The sequence below is a fragment of the Phytophthora sojae genome (genome assembly GCF_000149755.1).
Source record: "Phytophthora sojae unplaced genomic scaffold PHYSOscaffold_1, whole genome shotgun sequence".
Taxonomy (NCBI): domain Eukaryota; phylum Oomycota; class Peronosporomycetes; order Peronosporales; family Peronosporaceae; genus Phytophthora; species Phytophthora sojae.
Window position 1 is genome coordinate 11,730,699 of NW_009258115.1, and position 17,764 is coordinate 11,748,462.

General features: G+C 55.1%; 1 protein-coding gene and 4 non-coding genes across 5 annotated transcripts; all 5 read right to left on the reverse strand.

Moving 5' to 3' along the window:
* Positions 1-371: 371 nt before the first annotated feature.
* Positions 372-451, reverse strand: PHYSODRAFT_t163. Its single transcript has one exon. It is a non-coding gene; the product is annotated as a tRNA-Leu (tRNA).
* A 667-nt stretch (positions 452-1,118) lies between these two features.
* Positions 1,119-1,198, reverse strand: PHYSODRAFT_t162. Its single transcript has one exon. It is a non-coding gene; the product is annotated as a tRNA-Leu (tRNA).
* Positions 1,199-1,864: 666 nt separating this feature from the next.
* PHYSODRAFT_t161 lies at positions 1,865-1,944 on the reverse strand. Its single transcript has one exon. It is a non-coding gene; the product is annotated as a tRNA-Leu (tRNA).
* A 667-nt stretch (positions 1,945-2,611) lies between these two features.
* Positions 2,612-2,691, reverse strand: PHYSODRAFT_t160. The gene has a single exon. It is a non-coding gene; the product is annotated as a tRNA-Leu (tRNA).
* Positions 2,692-9,437: 6,746 nt separating this feature from the next.
* On the reverse strand, positions 9,438-10,975 carry PHYSODRAFT_323603 (hypothetical protein; the record flags this gene model as incomplete). Its single annotated transcript, XM_009519152.1, has 4 exons — positions 9,438-9,660; positions 9,701-10,356; positions 10,428-10,666; positions 10,693-10,975. 4 exons carry the CDS (start codon positions 10,973-10,975, stop codon positions 9,438-9,440), a joined length of 1,401 nt encoding a protein of 466 aa, XP_009517447.1.
* Between the last annotated feature and the right edge of the window lie 6,789 nt (positions 10,976-17,764).

The window sequence follows — 17,764 nt, forward strand, 5'->3', positions numbered from 1 at the left end:
CTCCATCTCATAATGTGTCGGGCCACACCGGACTCTGTCGGCCGGCAGATCTGAGCTCGGCTCCGACACAACACCTGTGACCCCAACAACTCTTCTGCATGCCCACGTGCGCTGCAGAGGCGGCTCACACGGCTCACACGGCTCACGATGGCGCGTCGACGCTAGCCAGTGTTGATGGCGAGCAGACGCTAATTGACAAAGGTTGACGCTTTGCGTGGGCCAGAAGTCGAGTCCATGGTGGACTTGAACCCGCGCGGAGTGAGTGGCAGCGGCTGCAGGGCGCTCTGACGGGGCGCGTAGGCGTGGCAGGGAGGCGGAAAGGCTGCTGGGGCGTGCGATGGCGGCTGAAGCGGTGCAAAAGAGCAAGAAGTTGGCCAATGTGGGATTCGAACCCACGCCCTTTCGGACCAGTGCCTTAAACTGGCGCCTTAGACCGCTCGGCCAATTGACCACCATACGCAAACCACAACCCTCACGCCAACAAAAAACGCCATTGCGCCACAACCTACAACTAAACAACCACGCAAACCACACACACCACGCCCGCATGCACGCCTCCACGCCTCTTGCCGCTACCGAACGCCATACGCATCGCCCTCATCCAACACCGACAACGCCACTTATCGACCACTTCGTGCCGGCCACGCCGCAGCACTCTCTGCTGCCTTGGCATGCGATTAGACACGCTGCCGGCCTTCGGACGTACTACCGCTTGCACCAGGGCCCACACGATTGCCCCACGCCGCTCTCCATCTCATAATGTGTCGGGCCACACCGGACTCTGTCGGCCGGCAGATCTGAGCTCGGCTCCGACACAACACCTGTGACCCCAACAACTCTTCTGCATGCCCACGTGCGCTGCAGAGGCGGCTCACACGGCTCACACGGCTCACGATGGCGCGTCGACGCTAGCCAGTGTTGATGGCGAGCAGACGCTAATTGACAAAGGTTGACGCTTTGCGTGGGCCAGAAGTCGAGTCCATGGTGGACTTGAACCCGCGCGGAGTGAGTGGCAGCGGCTGCAGGGCGCTCTGACGGGGCGCGTAGGCGTGGCAGGGAGGCGGAAAGGCTGCTGGGGCGTGCGATGGCGGCTGAAGCGGTGCAAAAGAGCAAGAAGTTGGCCAATGTGGGATTCGAACCCACGCCCTTTCGGACCAGTGCCTTAAACTGGCGCCTTAGACCGCTCGGCCAATTGACCACCATACGCAAACCACAACCCTCACGCCAACAAAAAACGCCATTGCGCCACAACCTACAACTAAACAACCACGCAAACCACACACACCACGCCCGCATGCACGCCTCCACGCCTCTTGCCGCTACCGAACGCCATACGCATCGCCCTCATCCAACACCGACAACGCCACTTATCGACCACTTCGTGCCGGCCACGCCGCAGCACTCTCTGCTGCCTTGGCATGCGATTAGACACGCTGCCGGCCTTCGGACGTACTACCGCTTGCATCAGGGCCTACTCGATTGCCCCACGCCGCTCTCCATCTCATAATGTGTCGGGCCACACCGGACTCTGTCGGCCGGCAGATCTGAGCTCGGCTCCGACACAACACCTGTGACCCCAACAACTCTTCTGCATGCCCACGTGCGCTGCAGAGGCGACTCACACGGCTCACACGGCTCACGATGGCGCGTCGACGCTAGCCAGTGTTGATGGCGAGCAGACGCTAATTGACAAAGGTTGACGCTTTGCGTGGGCCAGAAGTTGAGTCCATGGTGGACTTGAACCCGCGCGGAGTGAGTGGCAGCGGCTGCAGGGCGCTCTGACGGGGCGCGTAGGCGTGGCAGGGAGGCGGAAAGGCTGCTGGGGCGTGCGATGGCGGCTGAAGCGGTGCAAAGAGCAAGAAGTTGGCCAATGTGGGATTCGAACCCACGCCCTTTCGGACCAGTGCCTTAAACTGGCGCCTTAGACCGCTCGGCCAATTGACCACCATACGCAAACCACAACCCTCACGCCAACAAAAAACGCCATTGCGCCACAACCTACAACTAAACAACCACGCAAACCACACACACCACGCCCGCATGCACGCCTCCACGCCTCTTGCCGCTACCGAACGCCATACGCATCGCCCTCATCCAACACCGACAACGCCACTTATCGACCACTTCGTGCCGGCCACGCCGCAGCACTCTCTGCTGCCTTGGCATGCGATTAGACACGCTGCCGGCCTTCGGACGTACTACCGCTTGCATCAGGGCCTACTCGATTGCCCCACGCCGCTCTCCATCTCATAATGTGTCGGGCCACACCGGACTCTGTCGGCCGGCAGATCTGAGCTCGGCTCCGACACAACACCTGTGACCCCAACAACTCTTCTGCATGCCCACGTGCGCTGCAGAGGCGGCTCACACGGCTCACACGGCTCACGATGGCGCGTCGACGCTAGCCAGTGTTGATGGCGAGCAGACGCTAATTGACAAAGGTTGACGCTTTGCGTGGGCCAGAAGTCGAGTCCATGGTGGACTTGAACCCGCGCGGAGTGAGTGGCAGCGGCTGCAGGGCGCTCTGACGGGGCGCGTAGGCGTGGCAGGGAGGCGGAAAGGCTGCTGGGGCGTGCGATGGCGGCTGAAGCGGTGCAAAAGAGCAAGAAGTTGGCCAATGTGGGATTCGAACCCACGCCCTTTCGGACCAGTGCCTTAAACTGGCGCCTTAGACCGCTCGGCCAATTGACCACCATACGCAAACCACAACCCTCACGCCAACAAAAAACGCCATTGCGCCACAACCTACAACTAAACAACCACGCAAACCACACACACCACGCCCGCATGCACGCCTCCACGCCTCTTGCCGCTACCGAACGCCATACGCATCGCCCTCATCCAACACCGACAACGCCACTTATCGACCACTTCGTGCCGGCCACGCCGCAGCACTCTCTGCTGCCTTGGCATGCGATTAGACACGCTGCCGGCCTTCGGACGTACTACCGCTTGCATCAGGGCCTACTCGATTGCCCCACGCCGCTCTCCATCTCATAATGTGTCGGGCCACACCGGACTCTGTCGGCCGGCAGATCTGAGCTCGGCTCCGACACAACACCTGTGACCCCAACAACTCTTCTGCATGCCCACGTGCGCTGCAGAGGCGGCTCACACGGCTCACACGGCTCACACGGCTCACGATGGCGCGTCGACGCTAGCCAGTGTTGATGGCGAGCAGACGCTAATTGACAAAGGTTGACGCTTTGCGTGGGCCAGAAGTCGAGTCCATGGTTGTAACAGGGTTACACGCACAAGTGGCTACAGTCACTTGTAACTCTAACAGATACGACGTCTGTTAGAGGTTCGAAAGACTTTCTCGACCTTGGTGTATACACACCAAAGGCTACATACATTTACGACCACCACGACGGGTGGTCCATAGAGACTTAGGATTCCTATTGGCTGAGAGCAGCATCTCTTAGCCAATGAGCGACATGCATAGCAATGGAATTCTGCCAACCAGCCGTTGGCAGATTCCTATCTTAGAATATTACATTTAGAGGAAGTCAGAAACATAAAACAAAAATAGCAGTTCTCATCTTTTACCAAAACCCGCTACTTGGAGTCTTTATCTTGTTTAAAGTATACTCGTGGATCTCGAGTATACTTAACTCAAGTAAAAGAAACCTACGCTTCCTCATACACGTGCGCATACGTGTAAGCCGTAGTAGTGAGCCAAGGTAGGCCCGCTACACCTGGTAGCACTTTGTAGTCCGTCCAACGACCGACTACCTGAGTTCGTACGTCACCGCACGAACGCGGAGCTGAGAACCTTCCCATGAATACGGAGGTGTCCATGGAAAGCTCCACTACGCCTGCAACTCACGTTGCACGCGCTGACTGTCCCCACCTGTCGGACCCAGAGTGGGAAGCTCTCCAACGACTGTCAACAGTCATTGGTGAGGCGGCTGTAGCTACGATGCTGCGTACGCTAACGCCGACAGAGCAACATGGTGTTGCTCTGGGATTCATCATGAGGGAGCAGCGAAATGCTGCTTCGTCTACCACGGTGTCGTCGGGGACGACACCGCGCGCGCAATCGCTGAAGCTCAGCGTGAGCAATTACGTTGGAAGAGAGGGCGAGCCTCTCCTCCGTTGGCTTGTCAAACTCGACACTGCCATTGCGGCTCGACGTATCGTCGACCCGTTGTCGAAGGTTGCGTTCGCCACGTCATGTCTTGGCGGACGTGCAAGAAGTTGGGCGTATGGACGCCGACTCTCGGATCCTACGTGCTTTAGCACATACGAGGGTTTCAAGGAGGAGCTCAGACAAGCGTTTGAGCCCCCGCAAAACGAGTTCCGGTCGAGGGCGGAGTTCCTCGACCTGCAGCAGGGCAAGCATGATGTCCATGCTTACGCTCAGAGAGCACGGTACTTGGTCTCGAACATCGTGACCAATCCCATCGACGAGGCGACCAAGGTCGTCACGTTCATGAAGGGGCTGAGAAGACCTATCTCTTCCGTGAGTACCCAAGTACTCTCGAAGCTGCAATTACTCTTGCAATGCAGGAGGAGTTCAGCCTGCGGCAGGCTAAGCTGCATGCACATGTGCCGAGGCCACAGCCACGCCCAGTAGTGAGGACGGGAGGCCCAGAACCCATGAACCTCTCGAGTGCTGCAACTGCTGGACCCCAGCAGTCGCAGGGAAACAATGTGCGATGCTACCGATGCGGTAGAATCGGTCACTTTGCTCGGGAGTGCACGGCCCCCGTGCACCAGCAGGGTGACTATCGCGGCGGTGCCGGGCACCGTCGCAACCAAACAAAAAACGCTGGACGCCAGTAGGCGCGGGGCGCCCTACTGGTAATGCAGTTCCGCGTGTCGACCTTGAACACACGACACTGAGGACTGCAACCCCTAGTGAGATTCATTCTCGCTGCAAGAACCAAGATGACAAGCCTGACCTTGTCATCCTGAATGTGAACTCGATGAGAGCAAGCGGCTCTCTCCGTGCTTTGGTAGATTCTGGCGCGTCGAAGAACTTTGTTCGACTGCGAAGTCTATCAAGGCTTGACTTCGACGATTTAAAGATACCTCGAAGTATGTTGGAAGTACGACTGGCAACGGGTACCGTCGTGAAGACCGAGAGGCGCATGGTACGCGTGCGCTTCACGTATGAAGATCAAGAGTTTGTCGAGACCTTTATCGTCCTGGATCTGGACGATAAGTTTGACATTGTATTGGGCATGCCGTGGCTTGTACGGCATGATCCGGTCATCGATTGGGAGAAGCGCACTCTCGTGCGCTTCGGTCGCGACAGCGGAACAGTGAGCGATGGCCCTGCTGCCGCTACGCACGCACCGACAGGTGCGCGCGACTCCCCACTCGAGACAGCGCCTAATGCCGCTGTCCCGGAGCGCCCTGGGCGCGCGCGAGCACGCGCGCAAGAGCAGCAAGCGTCGGCGTCGCCGCCGACGGCTGAAGGAGAAAATGTGTTGATCTCGGAGATCGACACCCGCTTTTCAGCGAATCAGGAAGAGTCTCCGACCTCAAGGGGCACGGATGACGCAGGCGAGTCACACGCATCAGCCGTGGAGGCTGACGCGAATCTGATTGGATCAGGTCTGGCCAATAATAAGAGCCAAAGTGACGAAACGCCGTCGACTCCGGGAGTCGATGGATTGGGTGAATTTGATTCGTCGGCTCGGGGAGCCGACGCACCCTCCGTAATGGGGGTCTCTGCCAATGGTTGGCGTCGAGGTATTGAAGTCGCATCGACTCCGGGAGTCAATAGTCAATAGCTTGGACGAATTTGATTCGTCGGCTCGGGGAGCCGACGCACCCTCCGTAATGGAGGGCTCCGCCAATAACAGGCGTCGAGGTGAAGATGGCGTGTCGGCTCCGGGAGCCGACGCTGCAGGCGGTGCGGACGGTTGCAAACGTCCCGCACCGGAAAAACTTGCATGCTGTCGTGCAGCCGGGCTGCACGACGAAGCGCCGGGCGACCAAGCCGGGCTTGAAGTCGCTCGCCCGCGGGATGAACCCGCCGGCGGTACTAAAGAAGAACACCCGTCCACGGCTGGGCCTGGACGAGGTCAAGAACCAAGCGGAGCCGGGCTCCGCAAAACAAGAAGACGGCGCATGCGAAGGTCGCTGCGCAAGTCTCGGCCCGGGGCCGAGACGCTACAAGGAATGTCTGCCGGACAGACGATGGCTGAGAAGCCGGACGTCGAGACGTTGAACGTCTTGACGCGTACCTGTGCCGGGTTCCGGTACAGGGAGATGACTCTCGCTAACCCTCCGATGCAAGCGTCGGAGTTGACTTCGCTTCCAGTCATGAGCTGGAAGCGCTTCGCGCGTGACTTGCACGATGGACGCATCGAGCAGATATGCATTCTCTTGGACGCCGAGAGAACGAAGAGCGAGAATGAAGAACTGAGGCAGTTCTTCATGGAGAGCACCACTGAGAGCGAGGACACTCTCAGTGCGTAGACGAAGAAGGAGCGCTTTGAAGAGCAGAGCTGGGACTCGCTGAAGTCGAGTCCCTTCTACGAGATTCTACGGGAGCACGCGGACGTGCTTCCGGAAGAGATCCCTGCGGAGCTTCCGCAGGACAAGGGCATCCAGCACGAGATTGATCTCGTGCCGGGGACGAAGTACTGTGTCACGCGGCAGTGGCCACTGCCGCGAGAGCAGGTCAAGGCGATCGACGACTTCTTTGAGAGTCGTCGCAAAGCTGGACAAGTGCGGGAATCGAAATCCCCGCACAGTGCTCCGACGTTCTGTGTCAAGAAGCCACAGGGCGGTTGGCGCATCGTTCATGCGTACAACAAGCTGAACGATGCGACGATACCGACGCAGACACCGATACCGCGAAAAGATATCATCGATTCGATGGCCAGGAGCACTATCTACAGTGCTCTTGATCTGCGCGATGGATTCTATCAGATCCTCATGCGTGAGAGCGATATCCCTCTCACGGCAGTGAGCACGCCGAGTGGCATGCTCTGGGAGTGGCTAGTGATGCCACAGGGTCTGAAGAACGTCCCTGCGACCTTCAACAGGTGCGTGACGCACTTGTTGCGCTCGGTGCGCGACTTCGCACCGAGCTACTTCGACGATGTGTTCGTCCACAGCCGGGCTGCGGACGGGATGAGCGATGTTGAGATGCACAAGGTGCATCTCCGGAAGCTGCTTGCGCTCATGCGCAAGCACAAGCTCTATGCGAACCTGAAGAAGTGCATCTTCGGGGCGAGCGAGATACCCGTGCTCGGGTGTCTCGTTGGGAAGAACGGTGTCCGCCCTGACCCTGAGAAGGTCAGAGTGATCAATGAGTGGCCGACGCCGTCGAACGTCAAGGAACTGCGGCAGTTCCTTGGCTTGGCCACGTACTTGTGCAAGTACGTGAAGGACTACGCGGGCATGATACGCCCGCTGTCACAGCTCCTGAAGAAGGACGCCGAGTGGGTTTGGGCTGCTGAGTGTCAGCAGGCCTTCGATGCAGTCAAGCGGGGCTTGACTGAGGCGCCAATCTTGGCGGTGGCCGACCAAGATCGCCCATTCCACGTTGTGTGTGACGCATCCGACTTCGCAATCGGATGTGCGTTGATGCAGCACGATCACGAGGGCCGTGATCGTGTCGTCTACTACCAATCGCGTCAGCTGAAGCCAGCTGAGCGCAACTACCCGGTACATGACAAGGAACTCCTTGCCATGAAGTACGCACTCGCGAAGTTCCGAGTGTATCTACTCGGAAGCAAACCGTTCGTGGTCTATACGGACCACGCGTCGTTGCGGACGGCTGTGAAGTCGCCGCACATCTCGCAACGGATGGCGAGATGGCTCTCATTCTTCGCAGAGTATAACTTCCGGGTTGAGTACAAACCCGGAAGACTCAATGTGGTGGCCGACACGCTCTCGCGTCGACCTGACTACGCCACGACTGATGCCGACGTCAATGCCATTGACGCCATGCAATCGAGCACCCCGACGTCGTCACTGTTGGACGACGTGAAGGTCGCGTACGCGCACGACGCGGACGCGAAGCTCTTGCTGGCCTACGGCTCAGCGCCTTCTGACAAAGCTCGTCAGAAGCTGCCGAAGCATCTTCGTGCTCGTGCACACCGTTACCGGGTGCTCGACGGGTTATTACTCTACAGTGCAGTCGACGACAACGCGGACCGCGTTGTCGTGCCCAATGACCATGACCTGCGACTCAGGATCATGTACGAGTATCACGATGCACCGACTGCGGGGCATCCGGGCCGTGAGAAGACATACCTTCTTCTCACGCGAGACTTTTACTGGGCCCACCAGTATAAATGGGTGCGCAAGTACGTCCGTGCTTGCGAGGTTTGTCAACGTGTGAAGCCTGCGCCTTTCGCGCAGGCTCCCTTGCAGTCACTACCAACTCCACGGGAGTGTTGGCAGTCCATGTCTTTGGACTTCGTGTTCGGTCTTCCCCCGGACAGCCAGGGGAACACGGGCGTTGTGGTCTTTGTTGACCGCTTCAGCAAGATGGTACATCTTGCTGCGGTACCCGCTGAAGTGACTGCGGAGCAGACGGCGCGTCTGTTCGTTGACATGGTGTTCAAGAACCATGGCATGCCGATCGACATTGTGTCGGATCGAGACCCGCGCTTCACTGCACACCTTTGGCAAGAAGTGTTTACACTTCTTGGGAGTCAACTTTCGATGTCGACTGCGGATCATCCGCAGACGGACGGGCAGACCGAGCGCGTGAACCGCGTGCTCGTAGACGTGCTTAAGAGCTACGCTCACTCGTTCCAACACTGGAGCGAGTGCCTGCCGATGGCAGAGTTCGCCATCAACAACTCGGTGCATGCCTCGACCGGGCATACACCGTTCTACGTGAATGCCATCAGGCACCCACGCCTCCCGAGTCTACTCGGGATGGTGGCTCCTTCCTTAAGTGGGGGAGGATCTACGACTGCAACGCAGCAGTCGCAGAATGCCGCTGACACTTGCACAGTGTCAGCCGCGACTACGCGCAACAAGAAGAAGAAGCACGCGTCTGTGCAGGGCACAGACGTCGACAAGAGCAAGAAGAAGAAGAAGAACGGGTCTGTGCACCGCGAAGACGAACGCAGAGGCAGGGCCTACTGCTAGAAACGAGCTGAACGAGTTCAGCTCGGACGCAATCAACTTCGTGCAGCGCAGACAAGCCGTCATTCGGTTTGTCCAAGACGCTATCGCAGCTTCTGTCGACCGACAGAAGCTGAACGCAGACAATGTTGGTAGGGGCAACACTAATGAATTCAAGAAGGGTTCATTGGTTTTGTTAGCAACTCAAAACCTGCCTAAACATGCAGTTTCCGACTTCGGGGCGAGCAAGCTCGCTCCGCGCTTCATCGGGCCGTTCACGGTGTTGGCACGGCATGGCAACGCCTACACACTAGATATTCCATCTAGCATGCGCCTCCATCCGACCTTTTACGTCGGGCGGCTGAAGCCATACCTGCAGCACGAGCCACCTAGCTCGGTTGGCCCGAAGCGGAAGCCCCAGCGGGAGCGAACCTCTGCTCCAGCGCGTGAACGCGCTGGGCCAAGCGCGCGACGCGACCTCCCACGTCGATAGAGATGTCCGACGCGGTCTGCGAGACCTGAGCGACTTGAGCCCTCAGGATCGCCACCTCCTGCATCAGAGCGGCGAACTCCCGGCCGGCTCTGATGCTGTTCCACAGCAGCGACCCGCTCCTCGAGCGTCGGGCCAAGGTCAACCCCTGGTTGACCATACCCAGGGCGTGTTCCCACCACCGCCGCCTCCGATCCGCGACGCCCGCGGCTCAACACGCTGGATTGTTGAGCGTATTGTGAACCATAGTATCCCGAAAACGAACCGGCAGCCGGTTCGTTATCGTATTCGTTGGAGAGGGTTTCTGCCCCACCAAGATACATGGGAGCCACGGGACGTCCTGCTGCAGGACGTTCCGGAAATGGTGAGGGCGTACGAAGCTCACCACGCACTGCCGACGCGAAGGTAGTGCGAGCGCTGTGGTCACCTACAGCGCCCGAGGTCCCACGATCGTCGCGTTCCTCGCGTGCCAAGAACTTGGCACGGAGATCCTTGAGACTCTCAGGTACACGAATCGTCGTGTACCCGTTTAGGTCGCGGTCGCTCAAGCGCACCGCACCCGGAAGACACAACGTGCACTGATGGCCTTCGGGCACAGCGCATGGAATACCAGCGTCCACAGAGGATCTGTGGAGCTGCTCCAGCCTCCCGCGCGTCGAGAATGTCTCGAAGCGCTCACGGGCATGCTTAGCCCGCTCACGGTAAGCAGCCGGCTTCTTGTTGAAGTTCTCAACGAAAGCATTCCAACTTTGACAAAGTGCCTGCCAGTCAGGCACTTTGCTGCGAGAAGAGGTCTTCTTGCTGGAGAAGTACCGGAGCTCGTGAAAGAGTCCGATACAGTAATCGCGCCTTTGATTCGTTAACGGATCAAGTGCTGCTCCTCCGCAACAGCATCGTCGTGGATACCGCTGCATACGTACAGCGGGATTTCGTTTGGAGGCACAGTGTTGCCCACACGGTCTGCGATCTCTGACGCAGACGGCATCCACGGATCGCGCGCTGCCTGAGCAGCGCGCGGGGAACTTGAAGATGCCACCTCACGCGGGGAGCTTAAAGCCCCAGCAGCAGAGAGCGGAGTGTCGCTCTCGCCGCGCGAACGCTTCGAGCTCGAAGCGTCCGAGTCGTCTCCTTCACGAGGGCGTCTCGACCCGCACGCGGGTCGAGACTATCGCTGTCGATAGACTCCTTGCGCTTGCTAGAAGAGGCCTCGCCCTCTTCCATCTCCACGTCGTCGTCCTCGAAGTCAACGGCGTCGTTGACTACAGAAGAACCTTCGAGGACAATCTCTGGTTGAGTTGTCCCCGCCGCAGTCTTGGCAGCAAGAGCGTCACGCTTTGCTTTGTGACGCTCGCGGTACTCGGGGATAGAGAGAGTCTCTATCCCGGCGGAGGACATCTCCTCTGCTGCAGCGTCGGTGTTCTTCTGAGGCGAGCTCATTGCGGAATGAGCTCGAGTTTTCTTTCTCCCAACGTGAAGAATTGACGAATGGTCAATTTCTGATTGACGTGCCGTGACTCGGCGCGTCTAACCTTGAGGGGGGGGGGATGGTGTAACAGGGTTACACGTACAAGTGGCTACAGTCACTTGTAACTCTAACAGACACGACGTCTGTTAGAGGTTCGAAAGACTTTCTCGACCTTGGTGTAGACACACCAAAGGCTACATACATTTACGACCACCACGACGGGTGGTCCATAGAGACTTAGGATTCCTATTGGCTGAAAGCAGCATCTTTTAGCCAATGAGCGACATGCATAGCGTTGGAATTCTGCCAACCAGCCGTTGGCAGATTCCCAGTTTAGAATATTACATTTAGAGGAAGTCAGAAAAATAAAACAAAAATAGCAGTTCTCATTTTAACCCAAAAACATTATTTGGATCTTTTATTTAGATTAATCTATACTCGGAGGCCCGAGTATAATTAACTCTAATTTAAACTAAGCTACGCTTCCTCACATACACGCGCATACGTGTAAGCTAAAGTAGTGAGCCAAAGTAGGCCCATTACAATGAATGTTCTTCGCAGCGATAACGGTGGCGAGTACTGTAACCGATCGATGGAAGCTTTGTGTGACGACAAGCTGATCAAGCACGAGTTCACGGTGCCCCACAATCCGGAGCAGAATGGGATGGCCGAGCGAGTGAATTGGACTCTAGTCGAGATGACTCGCTGCATGCTGAAGGAGAGCGGACTGGACAAGTCGTACTGGTGCGAGGCCATGATGACGGCGGTGGATATTCGGAACGTGTTACCCAACACTTCCAACTCGCACTCAAGTCCGTTCGAGTGGGTGTTCAAGCGCAAGCCGCGTTTGGATCACATGCGAGTGTTCGGGACCGAGTGCTACGCCCACGTGCCCAAACAGAAGCGTACGAAGCTTGACGACACGGGTGTGAAGTGCGTCTTTTTCGGCTACGCGAGACAGCGCAAGGCGTATCGACTTTTGAACGTGAGCGACGGATCAATTGTCACTTCAAGAAGTGTGACGTTTGCTGAGGCACCTGCGGTGAAGGTTCCAAAAGATGCTACCGAGGGAGTTTTCGACGTCATTGGCGACGACAAGGCCGAAGACACCAGCGAAGAGACTCGAGCTGAAGATGGCTTTCGCACGCTACCAACTCAACCACGCCAGGAACCGGTGCGGGAGGAGCACGGTGAACCAACACACTCTGTACCAACGCGTGGATCCAGCACACCAGGGAGAGATGGTGAAGAGGAGTGGATGGTGCGACCGGAACGCAAGCGTCGAGGTGTGGTTCGCTAGGAGCAAGAAATTCCGAACTTGCGACGCGGATAATTCAACCTCGACGACTACGAGGGTGACTACAACTCGCTCTATTGTCTGTACACGGACGACGATGATGGCGAGCGTGCAGTGTCGTACGACGAAATCATGGGAAGCAAGTACAAAGACGAGTGGCTTCGCGCGATGGAGAGCGAGATGAAGTCGTTGGAGGATCATCGCACGTGGACTCTGGTCGACATGCCGTCCGACAAGAAGTCGATTGGGTGCAAGTGGGTCTTCCGCATCAAGCGCGATCCGAACGGCAACATCGTGAAGTTCAAAGCGCGTCTGGTGGCCAAGGGGTTCACGATGCGCCCAGAGATCGACTACACGGAAACCTTTGCCCCTGTTGCGCGCAAGGAGTCGGTCAACACTGCGGCGGCAATTGCTGCCGAGGAGGACATGGAGGCTGAGAATGTGGATGTCGACACGGCGTTTCTCTATGGTGACGTCGAAGAGGAGATCTACATGGATCAGCCGGACGGGTTCATGGATCAGGACAACCCGACGAAGAAGTGTTTGCTCGGGCAGTCACTCTACGGCACGAAGCAAGCGGCGCATGAATGGAACATCAAGCTGAACAAGCACCTCTTGGCTCAAGGCTTCAAGCGCTCTGATGCCGACCCGTGCGTCTACGTCCGTCGATCGAGCAACGAGTACAGCATCTTCGTAGTCTACGTCGATGACCTCATGCTGTTCAGCAAGACGAATGCTCACATCGCGTCGATCAAGGAGGCACTCAGACGCGAGTTCAGCATCAAGGAGCTTGGAGAGCTGAAGTACTGCCTCGGCATCGAGATTCACCGCGAGCGTGAAGAAAAGACCATCGTCATGAATCAGCGGGCCTACGCCAAGCGACTCGCGGAGAAGTTCGGTGTGGACAAGTGCAAGGACGTCCACACTCCAGCGGACAGCAACTCGAAGCTGGTGAAGCCATCGGAGGATGAGCCATTCGTGGCGACGCTAGCCAGTGTTGATGGCGAGTAGGCGCTAATTGACGAAGGTTGACAATTTGCGTGGGCCAAAAGTCGAGTCCATGGTAATGGAAGGTAAGGAAGAGCGGTGTGGGGCTAGTAGAAGAAGAAGGGCTTGTTGGCGAGGTTGAAAAACCAAAAGTGAGTGTGAGATAGAATCGCTTCACTCAACCTACTTGACTGGTTGTCCTTGGCCGACCAGAACGCAAGGCCTCCTATCCTTATCTGCATCTTATCCGTAAAGTCATACGATTATGATAAAACATACGAGTCGTAAGATTTTACGCGTAGAGTCGTACGACTGTGCTGAAACGTGCGAGTCGTAAGTTTCTACGCGCAAAGTCGTACGATCCTGCTCTCACAATCCAATGTAAGTCCATATGCAACCCCGGAGCGCGGCGTGGAGACGCGAGCGTGTGACATAACACCCTTCAATACTCTCCCTTGAACCCGCGCGGCGTGCCGTCTTACGCCTTCATGCCGAGTCCGTTGACGTACTCGTCGTGCTTGTCGCGAGCAGGGCAGCGGGAGTTGTGAGGGACAGAGGTGAAGCAGAAACGGGTCAAGCTGCTGCGCGCTCTGAGGGCCAATACCTTAAAGACGTGTTCCATGAGCACCTTGGCGGAACAACATACCAGCGAGCTGCGGTCGCCATAAGCACTTTACGCGGGTAAATATAAATATTGGATAAATATTAGGATAAAAATAAACAAACAGGTAAAACTGCCTGCTATTTTATCGACACCTTCGCCATAGTCGGAAGAAAGAAGTACTTATATGCTGTCTCTGGTTTCTTGTGCCCTTGTGTCAAATAATCATCACACGCAGAGACTCCAATTCAAACCGTGGGAGTGGATAACCAAACCGCTTCTCGAAGCCGATCCCAGTTTTGCGACAGGCAAATTATGAGCTTGTGGAGGCATACTAATTTTGAACCTTGGGATCTACCAGCGACAGGAATTCGTGTGTGTCAGACTAATTGTGAAGACATACTAGTTTTAAAGGCGTACTAATTCCTGTAACCACTGTAGTTGAAAGTTAATTTATTGGAACCGCTCGGCGTATCCGACGACATGGTAGTGTACATCGATGAAAAGAACGTAGTCGCCTCCCTCTTATTCGCCCGCTTCGTCTTCAGATTTCTCGTGTCGGCGACCGCAGCAACATGGTCATCCGTGTCGATTTTATCGCTGACTGCCCGATCCATGTCACCACCATTGTTCAAGCGGTTTTCAATTGCATGACCAATTGCGTCATCGTTGCCATCTTTGTTGCTTTCGTCGGATTTAGCGGTAACAGCTCCGATGGGTTGATTGGGATCGCAAAATAAAAATGTAGCCATCGATAAGCCCCCAGCTTTAAGGCGATGGAGTTCTTGGCGTATACCCCAGCAGTACAGTGATAATTCAGAAGACTGGCGTATACCACATTACCAGGTCTCCGCACAATAACGGCGTGGTCCACCATGAGATTAAAAAGATTTTCATCACAACTGAACAAAAATGATTTTGCCGCATTGAAACTTTTGAACGCCACCCAGATCTTGAACAGATGATCCACACTCGAGGGATGTGGGATAACAGTTGCACATCGTGAACTCAAAAGCAAATTGTGCCATTACAGGGTTGAACAGTCCGGTATATCGAGTGTGACAGCATGTGAGGTCTGGTGTCGTGGGATGTAAACTGGAGGAGGATAATCGCGCGGCTCGTGCCATCTGACCAGTCTGCCCATCTTGGAGCATTGTTGGTGACGGTGCCAGTGTTGCCGGTAACCAATCTAAAGCGAAGAGCAGCGCGAGCTTGTTTAATTACCGCACCAGACGCCGGGCGCGCGTTTGCTGCTCTAACTAGAATCAATCGCCCGATGATCGGTGTTGAAAGCCTTGTCCAGTAACTATACTTTGCAGGTGCGCATAGCGTGTAGTGCTGCTAGAAGCTCCTTTTAATGTGCTGGATCGATTAGCTCCGCTCATAAAATCTTCTTATCGGCATACGCGATAATGCGTTCCAGTCAATAGGAACGAATATCCATCTAAGTAACATCAGAAGTGGCGTTTGTTTTTCACAAAATCGGTCTACACCGCAGCGTTTTCAGTAAAGCCATCGTGACATGCACAGAAGTGCCAATGAAGAATTGCTATTCGGTGAGTTTGCGATCGATTCACGCGATCACATATATATCCATTCATGACCGACTTGGGTTATCAGACGCGTGCCGTGTCAGATTGTGTGGTTCCGACCACTCGCCCGACTACCGCAGCGAAATTCGCCACGTACCAGAAGTTAATTTTGGTGACGGCGCAGGATGCTAGGGTTGCTACCCATCGTTGGCATGCAGCTTATGATTGGAATTGTTCGCATTTGGTATTTGCGGTGGGCGACAAGGTGCTACGGAATACCGAGAACCTTGAATTGACCCACCTGGCAAGCGTAAGTTCGATCCAAGGTTCATTAGTCCCAACCTGATTACCGAAAAGACCATTCCTAGCACGTTCAAGCTCACGCTACTGCCTCGGCTACGTCTATACCCGGAGTGTCACGCGTCACGACTGCGTCCATATCGACACGATGACTATCCTGCGCGGATCACTCATCTTCAACCTGTGCTGACGACGTGTGATATGGAGGACCGCCTTGAAACCCCACGTTATTCTCGGTTGTTGTCAGTAAAATTGTGTTCGTCGGGTCAAGCTGACGTGGCTAGACACTTCACTCGGTTCGTCGGGAACCCTTTAGCACTTTGACGCAAGTCGATGTACATTGACACACTTTCACCAACATGAGCAGCAGCACTGATTGTAGCCCGTTGCTGCGGCTCAGAGCGCAGGGATTCAGCATGAGCACCCGTCCTCGATCTCATGGATGCACATGAGCGCATCCGCTACCGCGCAAGCATCGTCATATCTCTGCATAAGATATATTAGAGAAGAGAAGGAAGTCTCAGACTGCCTATTTCATTTCATCTAGTCACGCTTTCCAACAAGCCCAAGCCAAACAACTACTAAGATTAGAGCCTTAGTGTAGGACGTGATCGAAGAGTGACGAGATACTACCCCCCCCCCGCAACGCCGCGTGTACGGTATTACCACTCATAGTTGTTTGTCACGATCTCCGTCGTTTGAACCGACAGCATCCGTTTTCCTCGCTATCCTTTATCCGCTAAATATGTACGTATTTCACAGTATGCCGTTTGATGCTGACAAAGGCATGTACCGCACTATCCACATTTGCATAATTGATTTTTTTTCTCGGGCCAAAATAGTGTCCTGAAGGGGTATCTCTCCTTACCACAGAAAATATTGACTCAGTGGGAGCAATCCATCTCTGCGTCCCGACACGTTTTAGACTCGCCGAACTAAAGATTGTAGTGCACTTGGTGGTCATCGTAGTTTGTAGGATACACCGAAGAGAGCGACACGACATCTACCCCTTTTGTATGAACGACGATGTCGTATGCACGCAAGCAAGATGCTGTTTGTCGGCCTAAGGTGACAAAAATAATCGTTCACGGAATCCACCTGACCCATATCGGCTCTCCACAAGGGTCTTCATTCACACAAGGAATTGAATTCCAGACGCGTTAAACGGCTTTGGACTCCCATGCCCCAGTTCTCATTTTCAATGCCCTGATCGACAAAATTGCTGTAATAGAGAACAACGTGTCCAAGCTTGAACTTGTTCTAAAATTCATCTAAGCTTGAACTTGTTCAGGAATTTATCTACAATTATAAGATGATTATTTTGCCCCGAGGAGATTTCCAGGAGAACATCGTCTTGCTATCCATACATACCTGTAGAGACACCTTCATGTCTTCGATAATAACGGTAAGTATGGGTCTGCAGCCATGCGAAAGCATAATAATCATGTTGTACAAATCGGTGCCAGGCGTGGCTCACTGCACAGTGAGGCAATTGTCAAGACATATTTGGGTTGCTTTTTAAGAAATATAGGTGTCTCGCCAAGTGTACATATATGCATGGGTGCATCAACAAGTATGGATGTCGTGTAGGCCAATCTAAATAGCATATCATGATACCGGTCTTTAGAGTTTAAGTTTGAACAAGTCGGGGATTAATGATCAGCTCCATCAATGTAAACCCAATCCAAAGCCATGTTATTGTCCCCTTGACACCATACCACATTACGGTCCTCTTATTGGTCTAATCGTGTTACTGCGAGCAAATGAAATATTAGCGACTTCTTTCTTTTTCTCGTTACGCTCTATAATGCCAAATTAAGATGCCTCGTCATAACTTTGTTTGTGGAGCGAGTTGTCCTTCAAGTTGCTCCGCATGCACTTACCGCCGTTCACTTGTCGCCCTTCAATCGCGCAGTACGCCGTGAGGATACGAGTCCAGACGCGATTGGCTCCTTCCGACTTCGATGTTGATGATGATGAGAACGAAGTCGAGTTGGATAAGCCATTACTGCAAGAATACGGAATATTCAATTCTAGCAGCATT